General features: G+C 44.6%; 1 protein-coding gene across 1 annotated transcript; it reads left to right on the forward strand.

The window, feature by feature from the left end:
- The first annotated feature begins 463 nt into the window (after nucleotides 1-463).
- On the forward strand, nucleotides 464-3,336 carry LOC136056621 (uncharacterized). The gene is made up of 2 exons (XM_065748910.1): nucleotides 464-539; nucleotides 2,016-3,336. The coding sequence occupies exon 2, from the start codon at nucleotides 2,037-2,039 to the stop codon at nucleotides 2,970-2,972; it is 936 nt and encodes a 311-aa protein (XP_065604982.1). The 5' UTR covers nucleotides 464-539; nucleotides 2,016-2,036; the 3' UTR covers nucleotides 2,973-3,336.
- The last annotated feature ends 16,286 nt before the right edge of the window (nucleotides 3,337-19,622 follow it).

Genomic DNA, 19,622 nt, shown 5'->3' on the forward strand with positions numbered 1-19,622 from the left:
TGCCACAGTAATTATGGGCTGCAAGAAGTCGCCGAAAGTCCTTCCTGGATGGTGTTTTCAAAGGCACCAAAGGGCCTTATGCATGCAGCTCCCATGGAAATGAGCAGTCCCTTGGGCAGCCCGGACCCTTTCCTTGATTGGTCTCAGACACCATCTTTTTCTCTGTAGAAAAACATGATTTTGCCACCCTAGATTTGCCACGGTGAAGCAGAGATGTTGTAACACCATGCATGGGGACACGAGCAGCACGTGCAGGGGATGTCCTTGGCCATCCAGGTACTGTGCTTAGCATGGGGAGCAGCAGGATGTTCTTATGGGGTCCCCTAGCTCAGCAATGTCCCCATGGTGCCCTGGTGACAGCCAGCACGGCCATTCCTGCTGGCATGAAGCCACATGTGGCCCAGCTGGGACTGGCAGCAATTAGAGCATCACCGGCCAAACCACCTCACCCCCCAGGGCACTTATTCACTGTATAAAAGCTCAGCCATCACGAGGCTCTCCTAGGCACTTCTCTCCGGTTGTTCTCACTGATGAAGTGGGTAAGTCTGGCTTCTCACGGAGCTGCTGAAATGCTTTGTTCCCAGGGTGGCTGGAGCAGGCAGTGGTCCTGCACTCGTGGAGATGCATCTATGGGGATGTGTGCAGCTCTGACAGCAAGAGCAGCTCTGCACTGAAGGGAAGGATGTCGGGGAAGCACCTCCTGAAGGACTGCGGAGTTGGGATTGGGATTTGTGAGCTTCTCTGTGCTCACTGCTAGGTCTGGTCCAAAGGAAGCTATTGGCTGCAAGAGGGGCTCGGTGCTGCTGGGAGTGAGGCATGAGCCTGCACGTGGGAAGGCAACAGCTCTAAAGGATCTGGTGGAAATTTTCTGCCATTTCATGGAATTTGAACAGAGCATCTTTTCAGGGGACAGTAAGAAGCCTATCAACTTCAGTACCAATGTGAAATCAGCAGTTTCTCCAGCTAAACCTGAACATGTTTGCATTCCTCTTTAGGCTAACAATCAGGGATGCAAACATCTTCCTGGATGTGAACAAATCCCCCTATTTTAGAAGCTTTTTTATCGTGCTGAGCATCACCAGATGCTTTGATGTTGTAGTAGGTATTGGTATTGTTGTTTTTTGATGGCTGTTTGTATTAGTTGATGATTATTATAATCGTAGTGATAATGATAGTAGCACACAGTGTTGTTATTGTTAATAGTCACCCAGCGATAGGCTTTTGGGCTCTGTACTGTAATTACAGACAGAAAGAGGGGTGCTCAGAAAATGCAGTTTTGTTATGATCACTTAATTATAGACTTTAATTCCTAAATAAATCAAGATGAATACAAACAAAGAAAAATAAAAACCCGAACATTTTCAGATCACTTTTCATATGCCAGTGGTTCCGGTACCTGGGCAGGACTGAAGCGAAACCTGCCTGAGATTCTGCCTTGATGCTCCTCCTTCCTTCCTGCTGAGGCTTCACCAAGCAGAATACTTCTTCTGGTCCTCTTCTTTCTTTTCTTGGCACTTGCCCACAGGGCAGCACAAAGCAGGGACTGCAGAGGTGCTGCTGTGGTGTAAGGGATTGGGCACTGATGCTCGGATGTGCTCCACCAACCTGTCCTCACCCTCAGCCCTTTTAACTGTGGTTTGGCTCTGCCCTACTGAGCTGCAGCCACACCTGAGTATTGCAGCATGGACACACCTTTAATTCTGGCTCGTCTTTCATCCCCAGTGGTTGGGAGGTGCGGGATGGGAATTTGAAAGAACATTTTGGTGGGGATGAGGGAGGCTTAATAATCTTCTTATTTTTGAAGGGCAACAAACAGCTGCTTCGTTTTCATGGCTCTGATTGTTTTGGGGCTCATCAGGTTATAGGGGTAGAAGCTGAGAGCAGCTCCCCTGGGTAATCCCAGATGGGTCCTGAGTCACCCACAGCCCGTGAGCTCCAGCAGGACTGGGTGTGGGCATCACCAGGAAACAGCTGATGTGGGTGTGAACTGTCCCTCTTTTTCCTGCTTCTTCCAGGTGTAACCACCTCCCAGGACCATGCACTATTATGGGGAAAGGTACAAACAGCTGTACCTGCCGGGCTCCAGCTACGTCACCGAAAGCCACCAGCATTGCACATCCCAACCTGACGCATGCAGCACCACATGCCACCCGCTGAGCATCATCAAAAGCCCAGTGCCCAGATGGCAGAGCTACACGCAGCCTTTCACCTATGTGTGCTCACAGCCAGGTGTGGCTCACAGCACGCTGCTTCCCTGCCAGCCCTGCGTGCAGCAGTGTGTCGTGCTGTGCCCAGAACCCTGTGAGACCACATGCCTGCTGCCCTGCAGGAAGCCCAGCGTGCGGCTCAGCCCCGCACAGGCTCTGCAGTCCTGCGAGAACGGCCACCTGGAGAAGAAACGTGTGGCCAAGAGCCTCCCACCCTGCGCTCCACGGTGCCCAGAGCCAGGCAAACTCAAGTACCCACCGTGTGGGATCAGGTACTCATCCTCCTGCAAGGATGAGTGCAGGTCAAGGAAGGTCTCCAGGTGCTCATCGCAGCGGTATGGTGCAGAGCGCTGCCTGCAGGGGATGACCAGTGGCTACTCCCTGCCTCTTCGTGGGGCCACCGAGTGCCCCCCGCAGCAGTGTGTGACACAGTGCTTTCTGGAGGAGTACATCAGCCCCTTCCCCCACCAGAAGTGCTCCAAGGGGTACCCAACGCAGGAGTGCATCACCACCTGCACACCACAGCAGGTGCCCAAGTGCCCCCCTGGGAGTGGTGTCAAGGGGAGCTCATCCCAGCAGCGCCTGGCTAAGTGCACGCTGCTGCAGGAGGGAGCCAAGCATAAGAGCTCGTCGACTCAGCACATCAGCAAGTCCAAATGCCTCCACCCATGTGCCACCCAGCGCTCACCACGGCACCATGCAGGGGACGCGAAGCGTTCGAGCCACTCCAAGAAGAGCCGCTGTGCTTCCAAATGGCTCTGGTGAAGGGGCTGGAGGTGCTGTGATAACAGCAAGCCATGTAGCTGTGGCCTGAGATTGTATTTTCCCCTTTTCCTAACCCCTGGAAGTGCTTTGCCCAACCTTCCCCTTACTGTAATCAATGCTAACCTCGTAGGGTGCGTTGCCTTCCTTCTGTGGATCCCCTGTAGTTAACTCCTGCAACGGAAAATACATTAGTGAGCCACTAAGTAGCTCTGAGCAGGTGCTCAGATTTGAGCTTTAAGCTGATACGACTCTGTGATAGCGTTTGTGCTCCAAGAGGTTGTTACTGTTACTTCATCAGTGATTTTCACTGGTTGTGCCCATGGTATTAAATCTCAGGTTGCAGCCACATTCCTGCCGTCTGCTGTCTCAGTCATTTTCTTTTTTCTTTCTTTTCTTCTTCTTCTTACACTGTTTGCAATACTACCCGACAAAACCACTTCCTGTTGCTGTGCTTTTACTGTCCGTAAAATAAAGTCAACAATCGTGCTGTTAGGACAGCTGTGGGAACTGATCCTGATGCTGGATAGCTTGCCTAAGATGCAGCAAAATCAGCAGCACAAGCTGCGATTCAGAGGAAGGCTTCATTAGCGCAGTGAGACACATCAGCAGCTGTCTTCTTTAATTTCACCACTGCTGAGCAAATTATGAAATGGGTCCTGTGGGACAGCCCATGGGACAGCAGAGGTGGGAGGGTGATGGTGAAGGTCCCTGTGATGCTGCGACCGCAGGCTGGCTCTGTCTGCACTGAAAATGATCAGCATCAACCGTCTGCGGTGACGAAGCTGCAAACAGGGAAAAACAACTTGCAGATCCGGCTGTTACCACACGGGGACGTCTTCCTAGAGAGCAGGAATTAGTGACCTTGCTTGATCCATATTTTCCCTAGCCGGTATATACACATAAGGTGCTAAAGCACACCACCCTGCTCACCGCAGTGGAGCAATGCAAGCAGTGGCCCTCTGCCACCACCTAAAGGTGCAGCACAGGTCCTGGCAGGTCCTCCCAGTGCTGCCTCACTGCTAGGCTATGTCCTGGCTGCTAACCTCCTCCTGGCCCCTTGGTTTCTTCTATAGCACCATAAAACCCCACAGAGCAGAATTTCCATAGCCTTCTTTTTTTAATTAAAGTGATAGACTTGCCCATACAAAGAGGCTGATGCTGCCTGCAGTCCTCCCGCATTAGGAGTGTTGCTCCCTGCAGGGAGAGAGCATTCATTCAGGGACATGATTTAGTGGTGGGTTGCTAGAGCTAGGGTAGTATGGTTAGGTTGTGGTTGGACTTAATGATCTTGAAGGCCTTTCCCAACCTGAGCAGTTCTATGATTCTATGATTTTAACTATAACCCTGGGAAATTAAATAAAAAGAGAATTGCTGAGCGAGATCTTGATGGTCTCCCCTGGCTCAGCCCCTTTCCTGTTCCATCTCCATGTACAGCCTGGTTCCTCTCCATGTAGTAAACATCAGGGAGGCATGAGGACCTCACCCCTAGAGGGAGATGGAGCTCCACAGCTCACAGGGGGAAGCTCTGCCACCTACATTTATGCCACTTGCACAGCTCAGAGGTCTTTACTGCTCTCAGCCACTCTTAGCACCAAAGGGCCCAGCTTTCCCTTTAGTTTTCTTGAGAAGGACCATCAGGAAAAGGTTTCCTTTTAAAAAATGGAGATTGCTTCCGTGCTTTTTTTTTTTTTCCCAAAGGTTTTGGGTTTTGATAGATATTCTCCATCACTGACAGTGAGTTGGACCTGCTCACAGAGAGCTCAGGAGCTCTGCAAAGAGCTAGTGGCCCTGAAGGTGAGTTGGCCCTGAAAGTGACATGACCCTGATGGCCCTGAAGGTGAGGTGGCTCTGGTGGCCCTGAAGGTGATGTGAGGCAGTGCTGCATCCTTGTGGCAGTGAAAGCCAACCACAGGCTTCATGAGCCAGAGCGTGGGCAGGAGGAAAGTGATGATTTGCCTTCCACTGGCATTCAGGAAACCACATCCAGACCTCAGCATCTGTCTCTGAGTGCTCACTCAGAGTGCTGGACGCTGGCAATGAGCCAGGGTGGTAAGAATGAGGGGAGATGCTGAGAGCTCGGTGGGTTCATCTTATTTCTGCCTTCACCCAACGCATGAAGGTCGAGTGAGGTTGGGCTCTTCTCCGATGCTGACAGTGACAGAGTGGGCTACTAGGCAGCTTTCTGTTTTTAATTTCACTTGGCACAGCCTTCCAAATCCTAACACATGATGCCCCATCCAGGGAAGCTCCACAGTGCCCATGTTATTAACTGGTGTAGGATGTCCAGGGCTGTGTTGTTAAGCTCGTCCCCAAGTTAGTTTTGTGCAGATGGCATAGAGACATCTAAAAATGGAACAGATACGGAGGTGTCAGTGAGTTTCCTGTTTGAATATTTGGGTGCTCTGCAGGTAAAGCAGCACAGAAGCAGGAACTTCTACTTTTTCTGAAGAACATGAAGCACAATTATAAGCAAACTGTCTGCCATCCATATTAAGAGAGCTCAATAGGGCTGCTCTCCGTGGAATCCTGGCTCTGGATTTTCAGATAACTTCGTGTGAACTTTTCACTCTCTTCTGTGAAAGAATGGGGAAAATAACCCCGACAATTGAAACTGGTGAGGTGAGGTTGCCACACAGCAAGGAATGTCAAAGCATTTCAAAAATATTCATTATCGTTTTATACATGCAAAGCGTTTTATCATTATACTATTAATAGCATGTTAGCTGAGATAAACACCTCAGGGCTGAGTAATAGCACCTTAAGAATATGCATTTTTTGATTGAAGTGCCTACGCTGTTCCCACAAACAGGATGTTGTTTTGAGCCCTGATAACTCACAGCTTTTTGCATTTTCATTAGTGCTGCATTTCTGTTTGCAATCAAAAGCAATCATTTCAAGTTAGAAGAGCTTCTGCCCATATCCCCAGACACCAACCGTTGCATCTCCCCCACATCCTGGCTGTTCAGTTGAACCTCTCCTGACAGTGTTTGTCACATCCACTGCTCAGAGTCTCCATGGATAGAGACTAGATAACACCTCTTAGCAGCTCCTGCATGTCAGTAATCACACGATTAAACAAATTCCCCCTGCTTAATTCTCCATGATGCACTCCTAGCCCACAACTACTTCTCTTGTCTTCAGCAAGTATGAACTGCATCTGATGCTTTCATTTCAGTATCTACCTTTAATCTGCAGACATTCTTACCTTATCTCCCCACAGTCTTCTGTTCTGTAAGTGGACATCCTTCAGGATTATGTTTTTTAAGCTTCTAATCTCAGTGACTGGTGCCAGATGCTCTCTAGCTGGTTGGTACCTAGAGTAAGAGCTGGAATACCCAAGTAGAATGTTGGCCTCTATCTATGAAGCTGTGACAGTAGTCTGGGAAACCAGGATCAGGAATCAAGTAACCAGATGTGTTCCACAGTCAACAAAATTGGGGATGTGAAGTCAGCAAAAGTCTGCTCTCCCTTCCTCTGCGACACAGGGATGAGCAACACAGTGCCCCCATCTAAGTGCTATGGTGGATGTATGGGAGTGAACTCAAAATCCTATACCTAGAGGTATATCATACTGCATATCTGCAATAATTGTTTTGACATCTGCAAACCACTGCTTGCACAGTCAGCACTGAAGCCAAATCCAGATGAACTGGAGTGTGGTGCATTCCCACACTAACACCAGCGGAAGTGGGATAATCACATCAGCAACGAATTCAGACCATAAAGATACACAAGGGAACCCTGCAGCATGTAACAGTATGTACTGCTGAGAATTGAATAATGTTGGTAAACAATGTTAAAATAATTATAGTAATTATAAGTGTTACACATGCGGGAAAAATTGTTTGGAAAGTAATTAAGACCTCATGCACATGTCTCATCTTCCTGGAAGTTGAAGAAGGAATATAAAACTCAAAGGATTCAGAGCTCTTCTGGCCATTTCTCTTGACTTCCTTCTGGACAGTTGGTAAGTCCCATTCACCTCTATCTGATTATATCGAGCAAGATGTTGCTTTAACATGAGCTGGGATTTAACAGCTTTTAGAAACACTCTGGTTTCTAAAAGTACATGGGGGATTTTGTCTAGAGACATCTGCTAGAAATTACCTGGTTGTAGACTTGGACTGTGTTCAGCCTCAAAAATGTATCAGAGGAGATTAGCATCCTTATTGAAAGTGTAATTTCCTTCTTATTAAATAATTGTATATATATGTGTGGTATCTATTAAGAATGATATTCTAAGCCTAATTCAGGAAGAGTTTGGATAACTTTTTCCGTTAAAAATTGGAAATTCTTGCTGCTCTGTTCATAGCTGGAACCTTCCTTTTTGGGCTGACACTTTGTCAGAGAGCTAGGAGGAGGAAGTACCTCTGCAAAGGCAATAGTTTTCATGCTTAATGATTTCAGGGTTTTTGTCATGAGAGTATCTGGCGCTGAGCATTGACAGAGGAGAAATGCCAGAGGAGATGACTTTGTGAGCGGAGCAAGAGGACTAGAAATAGGTTGGGAAGCCTGGGCTGACCCAGGAGCTTTATCTCCTGAACTCAGGCTTGAACTGTCTCTGCTACAGTACCTATGTTATATACACAGCCCTGATGGCTGAAATATATGAGCCCTATTCTTACCACTTGCATTGTTTGTGTTTTAGGGTGCGGGGCAAGGTACCAGCACTTCAGAATCCCCACTCTGTGCTGCAGGTTTGCCACCATTCCTCCCAGATGTCCTTCGGGGGTGGATGGCACACAGGACCCTGCTCCAATCCCTGCACCGTGCAGTGCCCGCAGCCTCTTGCTACCAGCTGCAATGAACCCTGTGTTGTATCCTGCCCTGCCTCCAGAGTCATCATATTCCCCCCTCCCGTCGTTGTGACATTTCCAGGGCCGATCCTCACCACATGCCCACAGGAGACCGTGGTGGGAAGCTCTGCAGTCCAGGATGGATGTGCACCAGCCTCCCTGGCATCTGTAGGGGCAGAAGTCCTGTGCTCAGGGCCACCTGCAGAGAGATCCATTCCCAGACCCACGTCACAGTCCACCCCACGGTGCTCTTATGTGTTTGCTTCCCAGTGGGTGCATCCTTGCAATAGAGCCAGCTACAGACACTACCAACCACCTGAGAGCGAGAAGGAAGAACATGTTCCAGAGAAGGAGAAACCAGAAACAGAAAGCACATATACAGCAAATGAAGACAAAGAGACCTCAGAAGCATAGCACAGCAGTACTGGCCACAACCAGCATGTCCAAAGGCATCGTACATTCCTTCTGCCTCTCTCAAGCAGATTTACTTATGTCTTCTTGAAGTTATGCTTTACATTAGGTTCGTGGGATCTTCCTCAGGCACATTCTCAGGCCAATCCAGACAAGAAAAAATGCCCCCCAGTTTCAGTTTTCATTAACAGGTCCTTTGAAACATCCAGCACATTGTTCTCAGGAACAATTTGCTCTTTTTGTATTGCTTTGCCATAAAAAGGCAGGCAGCAGTAGTTTCAAAATCAACACAAATAGAGTCAGATAAGAGATTACAAACCCTTTCCTGGCTGAAGCTTGTTAGACTGGTCCTTGCACTTCGGGGAATTAGTCACCAGGCACTTCACTTTTTCCTTCGATAAACAAACATGTATTATATATACATAAGCCATTTGCTTCTGCCTTTCAGCATCACTGCAGGGAAGAAGTCTAGTGGAAGATAAATACTGTATTTATAGTGTGCTTTTATTTAAGAATAAATACACTGTTTGGTGAAATGTGTCAGTGGTATGCAGAAGGCTGAATGCAGCCTGAGAGTGTCTATATCTGCATCTTGAATGGTGTTCTTTGCTGTTATTTATTCCAGCAGCTTCATCCTGTCCTTTCCCTCCCCATTAAAGTTATTCTGCAATATCACTGTGGTTTTCTCATTTTCTTTCTCTTCAGCTCCAAATTTTCACATGATTTCTGGTGCAATTCACATGGACACTGTGAAAACTGCTCACCCACAGAGGGAGAAAATAATCTGTGTGTCCCCAGCCCCGTGCAGGAGGTGCCTTCACTTTCACTTTCATCTCACAACTTTCACTTAGTCCTCATCCGGTTCAGTACACTTCGTGGTTTTCAGAGTTCCTGGCTCCATCTGCAGCTGCAAGCAATAAGATAAAAAGGGACAACATGCTGAGAAATTTTCCTTATGACTTGTTTTTGTTCAGAAAAATAATATATTCCCCCTCAATTCTGTGCTTTGATTCCACTAAGGATTTGTGTGCATTTTAAGCACATACACTGCCAGTTCAGTCTCAGGAACACATGGGTACAGTTCACATCTTTTGCAAGCTAACAGCCCCTTCTAACCCAAGGCAAAGAAAATTCACAGGCAAACGTATTCCCAGCACAAGCATAGAGTTATTTAATCAAAGTGAAACAGGACAGCTGGTTGAGTGCTTATTCCCCATTGCTGCTGAGCTGTGAGCAGATGCCAGGAACACCGGGGCGTGCAACTTGTGCTGCAAGAAACCTGTGCTGCCCCACAGACACAGCTGTTCTGCCAGAGACTTCAAAGGGAAAAGGAATTGCAGGAAACTTTACAGCAAGGTGAAAGCAGCTGGGATTCCTGCCAGGATGCTGGCTTGCCCTGCCCCACCTACTGGGAAGCTGCCAGGCTTTCAGACACTGTCAGTCCTTCTGTTTGTCCATCCATCCATCTGCTGCTGTCATCCTCACCTGACTCCACTCACCTGCATGTCCACCTCCAAGACAAGCAGTCCACACATGCTTTCTACTCCCAAAATCCGTATTTCCTCACACAAACCCCTCCCCCCTCCACTTCCAGTATAAGGTAGTTCTGCTCACACAGCAAATCCTAAAAGGCAGAACTCATAGTGACCTGAATTGCTCCTTTGACAAGATGGGAACTCTTGCACATCTGCTTGTTTGTTGCAGATGTTAGCAAGTGCCCTACTTTATTGATCCGATATGGATCAGTCGCTGCATCAGAGGATGAGCTTGTGAACTGGGCCTCAGTTCTCCACCCTAGATAGGATGGGAGGCAGTGCAGGGATACAAGGCCATGTTGTTTGCTTGTCTCACACAAAAAAAGTATTGTGAAAATGTTGGTAATGAGGTCGCTGATGGGGTGGGGTTCCCAGGAGCCTCCAATCCCAAAGACCCGGTTTGATTCACCTCCTCCACCCCATCCAGCCAGGGGTTCAAAGGAGTTTGGGGATAATCCATTTGCACAATGGGATTCAAGGACCGATTTTCACCTCCTGAAGACGATTCACAAATTATTTTTTAGAAAAAAAAAAGTACTAAGCCTGAAAAGACCTAGCTTTGTTTTTGGGAATAAAGCACCTTTCACAAGCCTCGAGCCTCTCAGCATAGGGAAATAGAGCTCAATATCTCCTGGAGAAGTTTGTGTAATACCCAAGTCATAGCTTGAAAGATTTTGATAAACAGCCTAGCAAAAAATCCAGTATTTCTGATAATATTGCATCTTCCTGCTAATTCAGCCTTCATTCTTGCTCTTTCCTCCTTTACCTGACTTCAGTGCCCTGCCACAAATATGCTTCCCCTGTCTGACTCTGTGTTTCAGTGCTTTCCACTCATTTTACCCTGCACGTGGGCACCTCTGCCTCGCCCTGCACTTCCAGTTACTACCAAGGATGCCGCCTTTCATTTTCAATTGAACATCCCACATCACCACTGTTTCTTGCAAATCCTCATTCTCTTGACACCTGCATGGCACAGACAATTATCACTTTATGAGATAACTGATACCTAAAAGCTACCTAACCTGTCTAGGGGCACTTTATACATAAGGGTGGATCTAGGATTTAGACACACCTAATTATCATTAGTCTTAATACTTATAACCTGTCATTATAATTCTAATATTGCACATTAGCCAGATTTATTATGGAGGCCAGGCAGGCCAAGGCACGAGATGGGCAAGAGAAGGAGCAGAATGTAACATAAATGCTTGCTGCAGAAGAGGATCTAGCAGTGCAATTCAGATGTTTCCTCTGGATGGCATAGTAAAATAAAATAAAAAGGAATAGTAGAGCTTTTCTGGTTGGTTAGTTAGTTGGTTGAGTTTTTAGGGGACAATTTAACTATAAACATGTTGAACTGTGCTCTTTGCCACGAGAACAGAGCTTTTTTTGCCCAATAGGCTTGAAGGAACCTATGTCTCCTGCCAGTTCTTCTTGCTGAAATTAGAATGTAAAAATGAATAAATAAATAGAAGAAACTCATCTTAATGCCAACAGAATCTGACACGCTGTGGTGACTCTGTGGTCTCCACGTTGGTGGGTTTTCTAAACATCCTGTGCTCCCTAAGACCAATACTGCAAAGGGTCGGCAGAACTGCTCACTTTTGAATCACAGAATCATTTTGCTTGGAAAAGACTTTTGAGATCCTCAAGTCCAACCACCAACCTGACCTACCGAGACCCATCACTGAGCCACGTCCTTTAGTGCCACAACATAATGAAATGTTTTTATGGGAAGGTACACACATGGACAGATCTCCAGGTGCTACCTAGTGTGCCTGCTGCCTGCAAGAGAAGCTGAAATATGTATTTTCAGACTCCTAACTGCAGATATCTCCATCTGAGAGTGATTCTCACCCCTGTGCCCTCCTTTCTTCTGTGGCAATCACAGTTTCACAACCAAGGAATTGCTATGGTAAAATCTGTAGAAAAAAAATGAGGGCTAAGGATAATGCTTTGTTACTATCTGCAATAAGGTAGGCCATTTCCTTTCAGACAAATGAACCTTCAGACCAATTAAGAAAATTATAGCATGGCACAGGTGAAGGCAATAGCAATTAAGGCGGCTTCCTCTTTAAGATTTAATCTTAGTATGCAAAGCAGCTGTGTAAGCATCAGAGTGCTGCACTGGGATTTCTAAAACAAGAAAATCAGTGAAGGCCAACAGCAACAAAACCAAAAACATTTTCATCAGTATTTCGGGTTTTCTTTTCCATAAGGAGAATTTAAAATTAACGTTACGAGCTCAGTTCTGTGCTTCCTCCACCAGACAAGATTGCTGGGTTCCATGGTTTGCAGCTCTGTATCTGAAGCAAGAAATTATTTACAGTGAAATATAAAGTCCCTAGGTTTGTTGTTTTTTTTTTTCTTCTTCCTATTTTAGAAACATTTAGCTTTCCCAGTGAGGGAAGATGCTTATTTCTCCATCTATAAAATAATTATTTGCTGTAAGACAGCAGAAATTCGGGTGATGTTAAAGGGATGATGCAATGTCGCCAGTTACTCCGCTGCATTTTCATCCCCCCCCCTTTTTTTTCTATTTATTTTTTTAAAGAACATTGACTAGAGTTTGTCTTGAAAGGTTTTATCTAATGTCTGCTTATTTATTTATTTATAATCTTATATAAACTATGAATTCATCTCACTTAACACTGTAAGGGAAAAGCATTGTTCATAACCATACAGATGGTCAAACCAGCACAATGTTCTGCCTTCATGGTAAGTAGTTCAGAGGCTGAGTTGAACAAGTCGTGTATACATATATATTGTTAAAAACAAAGAACTCTAAAGTTTTGAGTTCCCTATCTACTACGATAAAATATTTGGTTTGGTAACTCATAAAATTGCTTCAGCTATTGATCACAGTAATTATTGGTTACTTTTCATTCCCACAAATTATGTGACTCATTACACTATGCAGATTGCTGTCACATCTCTATTGGCTGCATGCATTCCTTTGGTTATTATTCTGATTTGGTGGTCATGAAACATTAAAAAAAACCCTAAAATATAGATGATTTTATTTTAACTTCTGTTTTAATAATCTGCCACACAGAGATAACTCAGAGGCGAATGATGTAAACACGATCAAATGAATCGCATCAATGTTTGTCAGGCCTTGCAAATTTATTTGGGTTGAGGTTATAGACCTATACTTCAAAAAACGTTTTCTCTGGGAGCTCTATTCCCAGACACTAATGGCAATTTAGCATGAAATATTGAATGTGAGCATATTTCCTTTGAAAGGGAAAATTCCACAAGATGTTTATTGTCTGACGTGTCAAACAATCCTGTGTTTGCCCACAGGTCATTGCATATCCAGCTGAGCAACCCTCACAATGGCAACAGTTTGAAGGAAAACCAGCCTAATTTTACAAAAAGATTTTTCAGCAAAAAAGACAAGATGGGGGAAATGTGTACTCCATTCTGTGTGGGACTTAAAATTATCTAATAATCATAAGCTGATATCAAAACAGTTGCAACAAGGGATGGTATCACTGGGGAAAACATTCTGTTTCACAAGATGTAGGGAATGGTTGCGTAAAGGTGTCTCCCAATTCCTCTTCTCAATGACAGCATATAAAAGTGCTCGTAATTCAGGTGTCTTTAGCTGCCTCTGCTGACTTATTCCTCTTGGTGACTGGGTAAGTCCAATAAAACTGTATCCGCTTGGAATTATAGACGTGGTTTTACAGGTAGTGTTAATAGGTGGTTATATAACCTATCTTGTTTTAGGGTAGGAACTTTTTCTCTATGAACATCTTACTTTGAAAACGTAAATGTGCGAATAGAGTGGATGCCAGTATCATTACCTGAGCAGGGAAAAAACAACAGGAGTCTCAGAAATATGAGTGGCAGCAGTTCCTAGGAATTCAGCCACTATCTCCATTTAAAAGAACTGGAAAATACTACTTCTCCTGTTGCTGTTTCTGAATTTGAATACAGAAAAGTGATTAGTTCTAGAAAAAGTTAGTTCTTAGTGAAAGTTCTAGAAGAAACCTGTGAAACTTTTGGTGAAAGGCAAAGCTTTCATATACAGTATGAGAACAGGAGACTGTATCAGGTGTTAAGAAGAATACTGCAGTTTACAAGAGCTTAACAGTAAAATTAGAAAGAAGGTTCCCAGTTCTCACGGGATCTGACTGATACTGTTACTTTGAAACTGGGCAAACTCATCCCATGCATGCATATAACTTTTTCTCCTTCAACAACATCTCTCCTCTGACTTTGTACTGCAATTTTCTGCAATTGTTTCTACATCTAGACTACAGATCTATTAAGTAGTGTAGTAGTTTTGACCCCTTCACATATTTTGACTGATAAGGGAAGTTGTGTTATGCATCGAAGTCTGAAGTAGCAGATATTTTTAAAGAGAATATCTAAGGAGAGTGGACACTCCAACACTACCAGGATAGCTCTGGCTCCTAGGAAAATAAATAAATATAAAAAGCCAACAGTGTGAAAGAAGGTCAGGGAATCTTAACTGGAAATACAGTGTGGGGCAATACAGCACTAGAGAGGAATGAATGAAAGTTGACTAGAATTCTCTACCCAATCAGTGATTCCTCACTTAGTTGGAGAGATGTGCAATGCACAAGTGTACATTAGGGGGGGAATGGATTCTTCCTTAGAAATAATGGTTTGGTTTTTTATTCGCTCATTGTTCGTATATTAGGATCTTTTCAGATTTTTGTCATTCAAAACATCTACACAACCCAGGTTGCTATAAAACTGTTTGTTCTTTCACTCCTGTAGTTGTAACCACCAGGCTAGTGCACTCTGTGCCTTTCAGGTTGACCTGCCTTCTGGAAAGATGTCTTCCTATGGACAGATGATTAGCTTTCGCTGTGGTCAGCCATGCGAGGTGACGTGTCCGCAACCGTATACCGACTCTCGGAACGAGCCATGTGTCGCTACGTGTGGAGATTCAAGAGCAATTGTGTACGCACCACCCGTTGTTGTGACTTTCCCAGGACCCATTATCAGCTCATGTCCTCAGGAAAGCATCGTGGGAACTGCCATACCTGAAATTGAGGGTGGAGGCACGGGTTCAGGCGGCTCCTATGGTGGAGGCGGCTCCTATGGTGGAGGCGGCTCCTATGGTGGAGGTGGATCCTATGGTGGAGGTGGATCCTATGGTGGAGGTGGATCCTATGGTGGAGGTGGATCCTGCGGGATAGGCTCCCATAGCTCTGGAGGCTCTTATGGTGGAACAGGAGGTGGTTCATATGGTGGGGAGGGCTCGTGTGGTGGTGGATTCTCTCGTTTGGGAGGCTTTTACCGAAGCTCATTTTATTCAGGATTTGGTAGAAATTATTTCCCGTTTTATTCTAGGTACTATAGGTACCGCTATGGAAACTGTGGGCCATTTTAAGTCTTTAAGACAGAGTCATGACAAGAAATGATAAGATACAAACCAATGGTTGACATATAGGGCTGGAAATCAGATGTGCCTCTGCTCCAGTCAGTAGGAGCTGGGGTTGCACGGCATCTCTTTGCGCTATGTTTTGTCTAAGGCTTAAAATCCCAATGTTGCCTCACTTTGTCATTTGCTCATGTTATGTTTTGATCTTTCTGAACTTGAAGAGGGTAAAATAATTAACGGGACATGACTGTGGACGATTCTGGCTGAAAGAACATCTTGTGAGCCCTGTGTTCTTCTGAACACCTGATCGATTGTAGTCCTTGTTGAAATGGAAATTACATTCTTTGTCTCTGTGTTGCCTCATTCTACAAGAATGTATTCCACATCTTGTTTGTATTAAAACCCTGTTGCATCATAGCATGGTCTTGTGACTTTCATTTTGCTACAGTTCCTTAACTGCAAACCAGTCTGATACAACTTAATTTTATGCATCAATTTTGAAGCATCAGTGACTATCTTTAGGCACCTAATTGCTGTCTACAGTCAATATCATTGACGCTTATTCTTCCTTAGAGTAACTTTCCATTTTCTGTTGTATACATGCTAATAAATAGAACTGAATCACAGACTAGGATATGTTATAAGGACCTTTGGAGGTGGTCTGGTACAGCTCCTTCTCAAAGTCAAGATAACTCCGAAGCTTAGAAATTCATCTTGACATCTGTGTCAGACATTTGGAGCTGTTTTGATTGTGTTGCTTTTCACAAGAACAGGCTCATGTGTAGGCTGAGCATAGGCTGCTGTGCCAAGCAAAACATTCACTACCTCACTCAGATTGTCTTAATCCCTGTGGTTTGTTGATTTAATTGGAGCACTTATTCAGGAAATGATTGGATCTTATTAAGAACATCACAGTGGGATCCCTCAGGCAACTACTATAAGGATGTCCTCATGCTCTCTCAGAATTAAAGATCCTGAAGTATTTCACGCATATTCACTGACAGAATTTCTTGAGAATAAGATTCTTACTCCACAACTTTACTTCTGTCTTTTTATTTTTACTCTTAAAAAAAAGTATATATAAAAAGTATATATATATATATGATCTTTTATATCTCTTATATAGGTCTCCTATGCCCACAAGCCTTCTGACAAAGCAGACATTTCAATCAGAATATTTTGGAGAAATATTCAGATTGATATACTGTGGGTTTATTTGTACTGTTAACAGAGTTTTGTTGGAGTTATGACTCCCAGAATTAATTTATGAGAAGCCTATTGAGGTAAATTATGATATTCTGCCTGTCAGACCATAACAGGCATAATTAGGCAATAATGCATGTTTTGATTGCGTAGAAAGCAAGATTGCTTTTGTTTGGATAGAAATCCTTGCTCTTAAAATAAGAGTAGTGTTCTCAGCTGCAGACTGAGGGCATGTACAGGGTGCATGTGTTGGTTGTATGTGTGTGAGAACTGGGGTCCAAAAGTACCGACAGTGTTTTCAACCTGGTGCTCTGCTTCTAGCTGTAGCCCAGGAATATTTTTCTTGGGATTTTCTTACTGCACTGCTGTCAGCCTGAGGCAGCAGTGCCCCAGCAATTTCCACTCCTGTTACTCAGAGTTTCGTTCCTCAGATTATTGAGTAAGAATTGCATGAGGGGTGTAACTCTCTTTAGTTAAGTGTGAGGCACAGCCTTTACTGAAGCCACGTGTGTCAGTTTATATAGACGTTTCCTGGCTCAGTCTCCAGTCCACTAGCTCTGATTTTCTTAGTTCATCTTACATGCCTCACTGGGCAGGTGCAAGTTCATGGAGCTTATCACAGGTTCAATTCCCACTCATTCTCTGTGATCTATGTTATCCAAAATGTTCTCAAATTCAGTGAATACTCAGAAGTGATTCCTTCCAGACTCACTCACAAGAAAGTACAGAAGTGCTTTCCCGCCTAGTAAGAGATTGGTGCTTGCATGCAGCTATGCATTAGGACATTGAATTGCACTCCCATTTGTGTACATGGAGCTCCACCTGCTATTTCGATTCTCTTGAGTTCAGCTTCACTGAGTCTCATTGGTAAAGCAGAAGGGGGGAAAAGGAAAACTGGAAAGCCATGGCTATAATTCAACAATACTTTTAATATGACATGAAGAAAGCATAACAGAATGGAAAAGTGCAGTCTGTTAATGGTCTATTACACAGTCCAAAGTCACCCAGAAGTTCTACATTGATAACAAAAGGTGCTGTGCTTTACTTATAAAGCTGAAATCTTGGCAGAAATGTCCCAGTTTCAAATATCAAAACATTTCCACTCCACCAGGAAATACATGGTGCAAGGCCAGTAACAATTGAAAAGAGAAGGGATTACATGAAACTGCTGTTGATAGAAGATGAGGCATGACATGGAAAGGAGGCAAGAGCCTGCTTTTCGGAGGTATCAAGCAAAAGAAGTTCCCACTGACACAAAGGGTTTTCATCATCTCTGGAAGACAGGCCCAGCTGCAGACTCAGACCTCGCATTTTCATCTCCCAGGTCGACATGTGGTCTGCAGGAATTCATTCAGGCTGCTTTAAAAGGAGCCACAGTTTCCAAAGCGGGATCCACGGTAGCTTCTGTAGGACTGCTTGCCATAACAGCCCCCTATCCTTGAGGAACCCCCGAACCCAAAGGAGCCCCCATTTCCAAAGGAGCCCCCCATCCCTGACACACCTCCACACCAAGCGGAGCCCCCCATCCCTGACATGCCTCCATACCCAACAGAACCCTGAGCTCCAAAGTAGCTTCCCATCCCTGACATTCCTCCAGCCCCAAAGGAGACCCCCTTCCCTGACATGCCAACAGAGCCCCCCATCCCATAGGATTCCTCAGAGCCATATTGGATCACAGGACCATATGGCTGGGGAATTGAAGTTCCTACAATGCTCTCCTGGGAGCAGCTGGTGAGGGTTGGGCCTGGGAAGGTGAGGACAACTGGTGGGGCATACACCACGGCTCTCGAGTCTCCACAGGAGGTAACACAGGGCTCAAGGCTTCTGCTGCAGGCATATGGCTGCGTGCATGCCACCTCACAGGTGGGCAGGCACTCAGAGCTGATGTTCATCATTTTTCTTGGGTAGCGGAGGTGTAGCTAGAAAAGATAGTGTGCAGTGGGGAAATCATTACACTCAGGTTTCCAGTACATGCACTTCATCCTTCCCATCGGCTGCCCACAAAGCTCAAGCCTCTTATTTCCATTTTTCCCCACAATTTTCTTCCTGACTGACAATTTTTAAGGCTTCTCACTTCTTCCTTTGTGTGTCAACAACATCTTTTATTCTTTAGAACTTCTCAGACAACATTGCTCTCTGAGACTAAGTAACCCAATCCTTATACAATTACTTGCTTAGAAAAGTCTTATTCATTCCCTTTTCCAAGTAAATTTGCATGAAGGTTTTCTTCTAAGAAAATCTCCACTGGAAAGGAGCAGGTGAGGCTCTTCTCAATTCTGTTCTTCACTTTATCTTAGTTTTTTTCTCTATAGACTTCTGCTCTTTCTTCAACTTTTCTAAAATTACTAGCATTATACAGGATAAGAAAACATACATAAATTCTAAGTGATCTATAGTTACAAAGATGTATATTGAGATTAGACTTACCCTGTTGTCTCCAGGGAATATGCCAGTGGAGATGGAAGGATAGATTTCTTAGTTCCATACCCTGTTATATACATCCTTAGACAATAGGATGGATATGAGGTCATCCATTGTTCATTGAATCCTTGCCATTTATCACAAAAACATATTATTCTAATCTTCTTAATTGTTCTCCTTTCAGTTCATAATTAGTGAATTACAACACCCAGTAGTTTCCTTTTGTCCAAACTTAATGATTCTGGTTGAAACAGGAGTTGATCTCTCTGTGTGTTTATCTATAATGGCTTTCAGGAAGGTACCCAACTGATGTGTCAGTCCCACAAATTATTTGCAAGCCTGGGGTTTAGGTATAATACCTCCCAGATTGCATCACTTTAATGGGGGACTCAGCATTCTTTGCACCCCCACCTGTACTTTTGACTGAATGGTTGATCCAGAACCATGGCAGAATTAGGCCTCTTGGATTAATGTGAGCACAAACCAGGTATTGCCCTGGGAGGTGAGAGTGTGAGGCCTTAACCTGCAGATGGGGCTTCTTTCGGTGATGGTGAAAACCCTTTGTGTCAGTGGGAGCCTCCCTTGCTCGATACCCATGAAACACAGGCCCACACCTCTTTTTGGCTTGGTTTTATTAATGACAGCTTCACCCTATGATTATAGATACCTATTTTCATTATGCCAGTGTAAAAAAAATGTAAGTGGAAAAGCCTGACACAAAGATTGTCGATAAAACTGTGACAAAATAAGAACAACAGGTGGGAAGTGAACTCCTTATAGGCAATGACTGCTATAGCTGTCCCTGGAAGAAAGAAGGTTTCTGCCTCATGTTGTGTTGCCATCTCAGTGTATCCTATTTCCCCTTGGAATTAAAATAAAACTGTGTTCAGTTTTTCTTTCTTGCAAGGACAGTTTTGGT

The sequence above is a fragment of the Cyrtonyx montezumae genome, unplaced genomic scaffold, assembly GCF_038088225.1.
Source record: "Cyrtonyx montezumae isolate F1298 unplaced genomic scaffold, pur_monq_1.0 scaffold_57, whole genome shotgun sequence".
NCBI lineage: Eukaryota > Metazoa > Chordata > Aves > Galliformes > Odontophoridae > Cyrtonyx > Cyrtonyx montezumae.

What these genes read in the sequence shown, in the direction of transcription:
- LOC136056621 (XM_065748910.1), top strand. Translation starts at nt 2,037, where the DNA reads ATGCACTATTATGGGGAAAGGTACAAACAGCTGTACCTGCCGGGCTCC.